The sequence below is a fragment of the Corylus avellana genome, chromosome 1 (assembly GCF_965113065.1).
Source record: "Corylus avellana chromosome 1, dhCorAvel1.hap1.2, whole genome shotgun sequence".
In the NCBI taxonomy this organism is placed as follows: domain Eukaryota; kingdom Viridiplantae; phylum Streptophyta; class Magnoliopsida; order Fagales; family Betulaceae; genus Corylus; species Corylus avellana.
In genome coordinates this window covers 18,449,169-18,461,409 of record NC_142490.1, presented here as the reverse complement: position 1 = coordinate 18,461,409, position 12,241 = coordinate 18,449,169, and the positions used below count along the sequence as shown (strand labels likewise).

At 36.3% G+C, this 12,241-nt stretch overlaps 1 protein-coding gene across 1 annotated transcript; it reads left to right on the top strand.

The window, feature by feature from the left end:
• Positions 1-7,462: 7,462 nt before the first annotated feature.
• LOC148588038 (uncharacterized) lies at positions 7,463-10,656 on the top strand. The gene is made up of 3 exons (XM_088512404.1): positions 7,463-9,717; positions 9,812-9,902; positions 10,024-10,656. The coding sequence occupies exons 1-3, from the start codon at positions 9,659-9,661 to the stop codon at positions 10,654-10,656; spliced, it is 783 nt and encodes a 260-aa protein (XP_088368530.1). The 5' UTR covers positions 7,463-9,658.
• The last annotated feature ends 1,585 nt before the right edge of the window (positions 10,657-12,241 follow it).

Below are 12,241 nucleotides of genomic sequence, written 5' to 3'. Positions count from 1 at the left end.
TTTATATTTTTTCCTTTAATGAATCTAAATTTCTTTATTGCACGAATAGAAGAAGAAAAACAGTCTCTATTTATTTTTTGAGAAACAGTCTCTATTTATTGCTCAGACGTGAATGCAATAGGACAGTTTAAAAAAAATAAAAAATAAAAACTATTTATTGCATTCAAATCACAATTATTTCAGTTTTGAGTTTGATGTATCATATCCCTACAATTACCTCAAAATCAAAATGATAAATTTTAAATTTATGTGAATTTTATAGATCAGTTTGAAAATTGCTATTTATTAAAAGTTGTGGTATGTTATTGAGGCCGTCAAAAAAATTTTCTCTCAAGTTGGTTCGTTTTCATTTTTGAAGAGATGTTTATCCTTTAGAAAATTAAAAGACATTTTTTTACTCAACTTTTTTATAACATAAAGCGCAAAAATTTAATAAAAATATACTAAATTCTAACGTACATGTCTTTTGTTAGGGTGAAGTAAAATCGCACGCCCGGCGTGCTTAAACAGTGAAGCACGTCGGGCGTGATTTTTTATTTTATTATTATTTTATTATTTTAATTTTTTTGATAAAAAAAAAAAAAAAATTAGCCTGGCGTGTTTCACTGTTGAAGCACGCCGGCGTGCTGTGAATCACGTCCCCTTCTGTTAAGGATATAAATCCTTTTGATTAATGAGAATTTGATTTGTGATTATTGTTGATTTGATTTGTTATTAATTACCCTTAATTCAAGGGATTTGTTTTGTATTTGAAATTATGTCAAAGCTCTATAAATAGAGATATGTACTCAAATCATATATCAAGGAACCGAACCCCTTAATTTCTGTGTCTTTCTCTTTTTCCTTTATATTTATCTTATTATATGTTTCTATATGGTATCCGAGCTGACAGGTTAACGCCAATTGTTAGATCCTGGATTGCAATTTTTTTGTTTCTATACTTCAGTTTTCTCCTCTAATCGTTTTCTCTCTGATTTTAATATGTATCAGAGAAGAAAACGATATATGAGGTCCATTGCTTGCCTACCGCGTAAAAAAATAAAAATAAAAATAAAAGGCCCTTGGTCCATTCCAAGCCCATAGTTGGCTCATTCCGACCACAGTAGCCTATGTCAAAATTCCAGCCAAGAGTTGCCGATATCAAAATTCCGGCCAAAAGTTGTCAATGTCAAAATTCTGGCCAAAGTAACCGATGTTGGCCAAAAAGTTGCCGACGTTCAAGTCCAGGCCATAGTCGCCGAATTTCAAGTTCAAGAACACCCAATGTTTCAAATGAGGTGCCATCAACGCACTCCAACCACTCAATATGTTCAAGATCAATGATTGCTAACGGACCGTTCATCTTGCGAGGGCATGTTAAGGATATAAATCCTTTTGATTAATGAGAATTTGATTTGGGATTATTGTTGATTTGATTTGTTATTAATTACCCTTAATTCAGGGGATTTGTTTTGTATTTGAAATTATGTCAAAGTTCTATAAATAGAGCTATGTACTCAAATCATATATCAAGGAAATATGTAGCCTATTGAGGCTTTAATATGTTGATGTGGCTATATGTCCAACCCCTTAATTTTTGTGTCTTTCTCTCTTTCCTTTATTCTATATTATTCCGCTTTATATTTATCTTATTATATGTTTCTATATGGTATCAGAGTTGACAGGCTAACGCCAATTGTTATCTTATTATATTGAAGATCAGTAACAGAAAAGATTTAAATATATAATCACCCACACTAATCTTCTTTCCCTTTTTTTTATGCTTCCATACAATTCTGCAAACATCCAACAATCAGCAAATTCCACAAGCGTTGGGATTCTTCCCTGCGCTTCCAATTGACTAATCTATACGTTCTTGTAATGATTATAGGCCTGGTAGGCACTCACAAGCTTGGACACATCATCATTCTTTTTCTCATCTCTCTTTGGCGGCTCCTCTTTCTTCGGTTCTTTCTCCTCCTCCTTATCCTTCTTTGGCTTTTCTTTCTTAGTTTCTTTCTCCTTCTTCTCATCCTTCTTTGGCTCTGGCTCTTCTTTCTTAGTTTCTTTGTCCTTCTTCTCATCTTCTTTGGCACTTGATCTTTCTTTCGCTCTTCCTCCTTTTTTTGATGAACTCTCAGGCTCTTCTACTGGTGAAACAGATGATATGTCATTGCAGAGCACACTCAGCTTGTTCACTACACCAACCAGATCCATATTCCCGATAACGGTCAATTCCTGGGTCTTCATGTTCATGGAGATTGAATCCACACCTAAAAAAATTAGGTTAAAGAAGCAGCCAAATTTGTCAGCCATTCATGTAAATACCATAATAATCTAAAAATCTAAAGAGGTGAAAGTATGACAGAATGACACATAATATTTAAGGCGGTTTAGTTATGTCCACACGTAAAAACTTTTTATTGGTCACATTTGTTCTCAATTATTTGACTGTATATAAAACTCTAATCATAGAGAAAGAGGATCCCTCCTCCGAATAATGCAGTTTTACTGCATTTTATTGCTCATACTAAATTGCATTCAATTCATTGGGCAGTTTTACTGCATTTAATTTATTGCTCATAATAAATTGCATTCAATTGATTGCTCAGACTAAATTCAGTGCATCCAAATGAATTTCTCACCGGTCAGTTTTGTCGCATTCGAGAGGACGTACGGCTTGGAACACTTTCCCCTAATCAGTTTTATTGCATTCAATTGATTGCTCAGACTAAATTTAATGCATCTATCTTTCTTTGCATCCAACTTTCATTATTGCTCTGATAGAAGAAGAAAAAAATCCCTATTTATTACTCAGACGTGAATAGATCTGATAAATTTTAAAAAAATATTATTTTAAAAAAAAAAATCTATTTATTGCATTCAAATCACAATTATTTCAGTTTTGAGTTTGATGTATCATATCCCTACAATTACCTCAAAATAAAAATGATAAATTTTAAATTTATGTGAATTTTATAGATCAGTTTGAAAATTGCTATTTATTAAAAGTTGTGGTATGTTATTGAGGCCGTTAAAAAAATTTTCTCTCAAGTTGGTTCGTTTTCAGTTTTGAAGAGACATTTATCCTTTAAAAAATTAAAAGACATTTTTTTACTCAACTTTTTTTTAACATAAAGCGCAAAAATTTAATAAAAATATACTCAATTCTTATTTATAAATTGTAATATGTTACTTTTTTAATAAATTGCATTTTTTAACAAAAATTTAGAAAATTTTTGGCTGCAAAGTTCACTAAAAATGCTCTTAAACAATAAAAAAATAAATTTTTAACTAAAGAAAAGCTACTTCACTACAAATAGTCTTTATCCAAAAGAATATTTTAATTTTTAAAGAAACTAACTAAAATTTGACTAAAAGCAATTTTAATTAGTTAAAATTGCTAATTAAGAGTACCGGTCCGTGCTTGCCAGCTGTCTTGTACGAGGTGGTAGTTGGCAGTTATCAATGCCTTACGAGCTGTCTTGTACGAGGTGGTAGCTGCATGATCTGATTTTGAATTGGGAAAAAAAAATTAAAAAAAAAAAAAAATGTGCCAGTTGTTTGGTATAAATGGTAGGGTATTCAACATTCACGTACGAGACAGGTCAAATTAATTAGGGGTGCATATACGTTTAGGAGTACTTTTGCTTACGAACCGTTAAAGTTGGTTAAAGATTAATTAACCAACTTTATATCCACAAGAACTAATTTTGACTTTTTCAATTAATCAATTAGTCGATTAATAGATGATTGATTAATTATTGGTTACAAGTTTTTATGTTTAAAAGATTTATCAATTTTCTTTTTTTTTTTGAAAAATTGTTGAGAATTTATCATTAATGGGAAAATCCAGAGCTTCAAAACTCTAAATTACAAGAGCTGCACGCTCTATAGCAAGTATATCAGAAATACATGGAGGCATCTCCTCCATCCATATATTATCAATACACTTTCTAACTGCTTTTTTAGCTAAACCATGGGCAGCTTTATTAGAATTTCTCTTCACATGTCTGACTTGAGCCGTTCGAAAATGTCGTAGAAGCATTCTAGCATCATCTATGAGGTGTCCGTAAGGACTCAAGTCTTCCGTCTCAGCTTGAAGCGCTTTAACCACAATCAGAGAATCCCCTTCCAAAATTACATCTTGAACACCTGTGTCACGTCCAAATTCTGCTGCATAAACTGCTCCCATGGCTTCCCCTATAACTGGTGGTTGTTTAGTCTGGATTGTCAAGCTCCTTGCTGCGATGACCTCTCCAAACACTACAAAAAAAAGGGGACTTTCTGACGTGGCAAACAGTGTCTTTTTTTTGCCACGTCAGTAATTACTGACGTGCGAATTAGACACGTCAGCAAAATTATTTTCTGACGTGTCAAAGTTCACACGTCAGTAATTACTGACGTGTTAATTGTTGACGCGTCAGCAAAATTTTAGCCAAATTTAATTTTGACGCAATTTTTTTAATTAGGAATAAAAATTATTAATTTCTGACGTGCCAACATTCGGCACGTCAGCAATTGCTGACGTGTCAAAACGACACGTCAGAAATTGCTGACGTGTCGTTTTGACACGTCAGCAATTGCTGACGTGCCGAAACGACACGTCAGCAATTTCTGACGTGTCAAAACGACACGTCAGCAATTTCTGACGTGTCAAAACGACACGTCAGCAATTTTTATTTCTACAATATTTATTATTATGTTTATTATTATTATTATTATTATTATTATAATTATTTTTGTTTTCTTTTGGTTTTTTGTTTTTGTTTATACAACTTATTTAATATTTATATACTTCAATATGCCTAATGCATGTTAATTACTTAATTTTATTATTTTAAGGAGATTCCAAAATATTGAACGAGCTAAATTATAGGATAATGTACATTATATATCCTTAATTTAGGTTTGACGTACACGTACATGTCATTTTTATAACTTTGATTTGGAAAATTTGCTTTACAAAACCAATCATTCCACAAGACCATTTGGTATATATATACATAAACATGTCGATATACTATTTTTGTATAAATGTCATTTTCAATTAATTTGGAGATATTGGAACTTCAAGGGATGAAAACACAAAATCTTTTGTGATTAAATACTATATATTAATTTACAAACCTTTTTTCTTCTTCTTTGATTTTTGAAAAATACTTAGATTAATATTAGAACCTTTGCTATAATTAAGTTAATTACAATATATTATATATTATACTTACAATAATTAAATACTATATACTTAGAATATTATATTTATAGGATATAATTAAGTATATATATTAACGTACTTAATTATATATATCATATATACAATTATATTTATAAATATAATACAATTATATAACTTAATTATATATATATATATATATATATATATATATATATATATATATATATATACATATATACTGACGTGCCAAGATGGCACGTCAGGCGTTCCTGACGTGCCAGCTTGGCGCGTCAGGCGTGGCCTTGGGAAGGCCAGCGCCTGCTGGCCGTCCCATCGGCCACGACTTGCAGGCCGGCTTCTTTTAAATTTGGGATTTCTCCCATTTTTTTTTTTTTTCCCTCCAGACCTCAGTTCTCCCGCCGGCAAGCCTTCTTCTTCCCTCCCATTCTTTTTTTTCTTCTCTCCTCCGGCGCCCACAGCTCCCTCTCCCGCGCTCTCTCTCTCTCTCAGCTCTCTCTCCCGCGCTCTCTCTCTCTCAGCTCCCTCTCCCGCGCTCTCTCTCTCTCTCTCTCGCTCTATCTCTCTCCAGCTCACGTGACGTGCTCCGGCCATCTCCATCACTTCGCCGGCCGGCTGAAACTTCTCCGTCGTCGATCAACTCCAGCTCGATCGATCTCCTGCAGGTATATATATATATATATATATATATATATTTATATATAGTTTTATTTTATATATACTGTTTTATTATATATATATATATATATATATATATATATATATATATATATATATATATATTTTGTCTTGTTTAATCAAATTTATGTTTTATTTGGTCATGAATCCGTATGATGTTTGGTTAATATATATATTGGATTGATCGAGCATTTGTGAGTAGGTATTAATTGATGGAGGTGTTTGTTTTTTTTTTTTTGCTTGAAATGTTATTTACTTATTGTACGTTCGTTGTATATGCACATGCATGCATGCAAGATGATGTTTCTGATGATAGCTAGGTTTTTGTTTCATAATATAATAGTTTTTAAAATGTCGCCGGATTGTTGTTTTATTTTTTTTATTTTTTGTTTGTTTAGCTGAAAAATGTTGGCTTATTAATTAGTAAATAATTTATACAACATTATTTAATTTCAATTTTAATCATTTGACCTTCTAATTAAGTACGTGTAGTACGTAGTGATAATTATAGAGATTTAATTCCATACTTTGTTTAATTAATACTTAAATTGAATGAGTCTTAATATTGAGACGTACATTAAATCTCTTATTAGTTTGTAAGTTATACATGAATATTAATTAAATAGAGACAGTACTCCAAATGAATACACACTTTAATTGGTACTATCCCCTTATTTTTTCTAACAAATTCATATCCATGAATATTGGATATGAATATTAATTAAATAACTAACCCAGTTCTTTAATTATTTTAGGGTCCTCGATCATATATAACAAATGCACACACTACTAGGTATATATTAATACCTATACATTATCACGAAGTTTGCACTTTTGAATTGCAAAACTGCAAACATTGTGAAACTTATATAGACTCCAAATAAATACACACTTTGGTACTATCCCCTTAATTTTTCTAACAACTTCATATCCATGAATATTGGAACTTCATATTAATTAAATAACTAACCTAGTTATTTAATTATTTTAGGGTCCCCATATATATATATATATATATATATATATATATATATATGCATGAATATGCATTATATTTGCACATAAAAAATTTAAACCTATATGATAATGTATATATAGGTTTATATTTTTAACGTGGTTGAAATATTTAGGTTTATATATATGCATGTGCTTGAAATGAGGTATATATTTTTTAAGTCTTTTATATTATTGATTCGTAATTTATGTACGTAGCGAAAAATGGACAAGAGTTGGATGACAAAGTCTAGGGGTACGAGGGAATACAGAGACGGGTGTAGACTGTTCGTGGAGTTTGCAGTTAGTAACTGTAGAACCCCTGATGGAAAAATCAATTGCCCTTGCAAGATTTGTCGAAATTACCGGCGCCACCCGCCGGATTTCGTATTCGACCACTTGACAGGGGGAAAAGGAATGATGCCGGAATATACATTATGGTACTATCATAGTGAGAAGCATGTACAGGGTCCTGATAGACCGTCTGGTTCGAATCGCCCGGCTTCAGATGCGGGTGCAACTGCAAATCAGGGTGGAGACATGCACGCAATGTTGCGTGACTTATTCGGCATGCACGAAGTGGTCAGGGAAGACAATTGTGAGCCTCAAGTCGTAGTGCAAGGGGGTGAAGACATTGTAAACGAAGAAGCCGCTGAAGGTGACGCAGTCAAGTATTATATGCTTATGAAAAAGGCGGAGAAACCACTTCATAACGGAACAAAACATACCAAACTAAGTGCGACTGTACACTTGTACAACCTGAAGTGCGTTGGTGGACTAAGTAACGCAAGCTTCTCGGCCTTCCTAGAGTTCATCAACCAGTTGCTGCCTGAGAGTGATGAAAAGCTGCCTGGTAATACATATGAGGCGAAAAAGTTTTTACGAGATATGGGACTTGGGTATGAGAAGATACCGGCGTGTCGTAATGACTGTATGTTATTCTGGAAGGGCACAAAGGAGTTGGATTCATGTACCGTATGTGGAAAATCTAAATGGATGGATGCAATCAATTTAGATGAGGATGGTCAACCTATATCGTCGGGCAAGAAACGTCCGGTAAAGATGTTGCGGTGGTTTCCACTTGTACCACGACTACAGAGGTTGTTTATGTCAGAGCATACTGCACGCTTTATGAGGTGGCATGCAGAAGGCCGCACAAAGGACGGCGTATTGAGGCATCCGGCTGATGGCGAAGCATGGAAGTCATTCGACAATTTACATCCGGAGTTTTCAGCGGACAGCAGGAATGTAAGGCTCGGACTAACCTCGGATGGATTTAATCCATTTGGAAACATGAGCACATCTCACAGCACTTGGCCTGTACTGCTTATGCCCTATAACTTGCCTCCTTGGATGTGCATGAAACAGACATCTTTTATACTATCATTGATTATTCCAGGCCCAAGTTCACCTGGAATGGATATAGATGTCTACCTTCAACCCTTAATTGAGGAGTTACAAGAACTACGGAATGTAGGGGTGCCCACATACGACGTCTCAAAGAAAAAAAATTTTGTCCTACGAGCGCAGTTGATGTGGACAATTAATGACTTTTCAGCATATGCAGATTTGTCTGGATGGTCTACCAGGGGTGAGAAGGCATGTCCGTGCTGTATGAACTCGACATGGTCGAAGTGGTTAAAACATGGTCATAAATGGTGTTATATGGGGCACAGACGATACTTGCCCATGGATCATCCATGGAGGAGGAACAAAAGAACATTTGACGGTAACGTAGAATTAGAATGTGCCCCTGATGTCCCAAGTGGAAACGAAATCATGAACCAATTAGAAGGGATGGTGTTTGGGGATGAGAACGCTGGTCAGGCAAGGGAGGCTGCAAAAGAAAAAGGAAAGAAGCAGAAGACGAATACTTCTAATGTAGTATTCAAGAAGAAAAGTATTTTCTTTAGGTTGCCGTATTGGAAAGATAATTTATTACGGCACAACCTTGATGTTATGCACATAGAGAAAAACGTGATGGACAACATACTTGGTACAATACTGGACATTCCAGGGAAAACGAAGGACAACTTCGCCGCCCGCTTAGATTTGCAAGAAATGGGTTTGAGACGTACACTTCATCCCTACACTGGCGAGAATGGTAAGACATATATGCGGCAAGCTACCCACACGATGTCCAAGGATGATAAGACACATTTTTTGAAAGTGTTACGAAATGTAAGGGTGCCCGATGGATATGCCTCGAACATTTCCCGTTGTATACGACTTAAGGACTGTACGATATCGGGGTTAAAGAGTCATGACAGTCACGTATTGATGCAGCAGCTTCTACCTATTGCATTGCGTGGATCACTTCCAAGCAACGTGGTTAGACCACTTGTTGAGATGTCTGCATTTTTCAGGGGACTATGTTCAACAACATTGACACAAGAGGATATTGACCGACTACAGTGTGACGTCTATATCACGTTGTACAAGTTGGAACAGGTTTTTCCCCCCAGCTTTTTCACAAGCATGGTTCATGTGGTCGTGCATCTTATCGGTGAATGCCGACTCGGTGGACCAGTACAGTATAGGTGGATGTATCCGGCAGAGAGGTAAACTTTGTTTTATTTCATATTTTATGGTTTAACTATAATACAAGACAAGTATTAACTGCACTGATTGATTGTATATGCGTAACAAAGCGGCCCTGAAGGCTGCATTGCGGAGGGTTACATAGCTACTCAGTTGGTGACGTTCTGTTCGAGATATTTAGATAATACACCAACATTTCACAATAGGATACAAAGAAATCCGGATGGTTCAAAGGGACATGGAACACGAGTCCGGCTCGACCGAATCAGAATGACACAGATACACCGGTATATTATGTTCAATTCGGACGACTTCCTTCAATTGCGAACGTAAGTCGATGTCATTCTACGCCATATTGTATATTCAATGAACTTGTAACATTTCCCGTATCGAATTATAATTAACTTCATCATCGAATTGTAGAATGCACATGGATACGCTTAGGGGGCGAACAACAGAGGATCAGTTGGAAACCCAACATTATGAGCTGTTCTGCGACTGGTACCGTGACTACGTAAGAATGACGTGATGTTAACAAAATCACTTGTCGGATTATATTTGCATGCATAATGTTTTTCAAATGAACTGAAACACTCTTTAACCAAGTGTTAACATTGTATTGTGGATATTCACAGGTCGATCGATTGGATGATCGATGTAGGAAGGAACTTGGTGAGAAATTGATAATGCATTGTAGAGGGCCGCGGGAGTCAGCAGTCAGATACAATAGATATGTGGTTAACGGCAAGTTGTTTCGTACAATTGCATCTGATGCCGGAAAGAGGACTCAGAACAGCGGGGTGTGTGTGCCGACTGTTGATGGCGAAACGTACTACGGGAAGTTGACGGAAGTACTTGAGATTGAGTACTACGACAGAACTACGTACGTTATGTTCAGGTGTGATTGGGCGGACACCACGAGGGACAAGGGGTACAAGGTGGATGAGTATGGCATGATACTTGTGAACTTCAAAAACCTTGTTCACACCGGAGAATTGATTACTGATGAGCCATATGTGCTAACTTCACAAGTTGATCAGGTGTTTTACGTAGAAGATGGTAGATACCCGGATTGGGTTTGCGCAGTAAGGACCAAACCAAGAAATATATACGACGTTGGTCAGAGTGAAGGGCATCAGGATTCAGGTGCCAATTATCACGAGTGTGAGCCGCTCATATTGACCAGAAATTGTGATCAGGATCTGCAGGATCATATCCAATACGTCAGACCCGATTTAGATCCAATTGAAGCGTATGTGATTGAATAAAAGCTATATATATATGTTTAGATTGGTAGTTGTTCACTATATATATGCCCATCAACGCATTTAATAGAGTTGTTTAATTGGGAAAAAACGTCAGTATATCTTATTTCATACGTGTGAGTCATGCATACATAACGTAGTGAATATTTCATACATTGTATACGTGATTAATTGAATTTGTGGTATTTTTTGCAGGTTACTATGAGCCATAGGGGGAAGAGAACAGCACGCAGGGGCTCGTCTCTCAAGCGACAGCCTATGTCGCTTGGGTCTCCGTCAGTCCACCTTGATGATAGCGAGCAACAAGACGTTGCTCAGCTTTTGGGTATTCAGGACGGATATCGACCGGTACTTCCAGGCGATATGGAAGGGGAGATCCCTCTCCATAATCCATACGGTCGGGCAGGCATGGCCCAGATGGGGTATCTGCCAGAGAGCCAGCTTGGACAGCGTATGCAGGGACATGTAGAGCACCTTGATGATAGCCAGCATAGCGCAGGTATGACCGAATTTTTTTTTGGAAAGATTGCAAGTTTTTTGGAAATTTCTAAATGTATTGGTGCGATATCAATTATATTATTTAACTACAACTACAATTTCATATAATTCTAAATATTCTAAAAAACATATATAGCAGGTCCCGACGACAGTGACACATCGGCCGAGGAGGACTGTATTGGTGCGACACAGGACACGGCTGACCCGCAGCCAACCGACCCTGCTCCCGGCGACCACTTACTCCCTCGGCAGGTCCGCACCATAAGTAAGTGGATATGTTCGAATGTTGTGTATATATGTCTTAATTTAGTTGTAATTAGTATTGAATTCGACATAACTTACATCGGTAATTTTTTAATCTATTAGGTACCGATTCAGAGGGAAACGAAGTTATTGAGGTGTTTACCATCCGTGACTCGCACAGGTTGCTGGGAGTCCCCGCGGGCAAGCGGATCATTATGGAGTACAATGTTGCATGCCAGCCCGTCGGCGTTAGCTCCATGAGGTTTAAACGGATGACTGGAGATATCGTAAGGAGCTCCAATTATGTCCGAATACCGGACGATTGGACGAAGGTACCGCAGCGTACCAAAGAGGATATTTGGGACTCCTTGATGGTATGTGTTGCATATATGTTAAAACACTCATAATGTATATATGTATATATACGCTCTAAGTTGCACACATATATTTTAGTTTTTGTAATTTAATAATTTTGAACATGTGCAGGCATACTTTTTCGTCCCGCCAGAATTCAATTTGAAAGCCATAAAGAATGAAGCATTCAAGGATATGGGATCAAAGCTGCGGACTTGGAGGTACGAGCTTAAAAAACGCTGTGCAATTACGGAGGAAGATACTCCGGATACTATACGGGCAAGAGTGGGGGACAAAACACTTGACGAGTACAATGCCGAAGACGTGGAGATCTTATTGGAGAGATGGTGTACTCATCAGAATAAGGTAGGTCATGAGTTAAATTCTTCATTTTGTGTAGTGTCATTATATGGTGTACTAAAACCAAATTTCCTTACATTATTAACATATCAATATGGTAACTGTGTAGGACTATGCGAACAAAATGAAGCGC

Bases quoted from the DNA above. Each gene is read 5' to 3' on its own strand.
- LOC148588038 (XM_088512404.1), top strand. From the start codon at position 9,659: ATGACACAGATACACCGGTATATTATGTTCAATTCGGACGACTTCCTT. The intron at 9,718-9,811 runs GTAAGTCGATGT...ATCGAATTGTAG, and splicing joins GACTTCCTTCAATTGCGAAC to AATGCACATGGATACGCTTA. The intron at 9,903-10,023 runs GTAAGAATGACG...GGATATTCACAG, and splicing joins GCGACTGGTACCGTGACTAC to GTCGATCGATTGGATGATCG.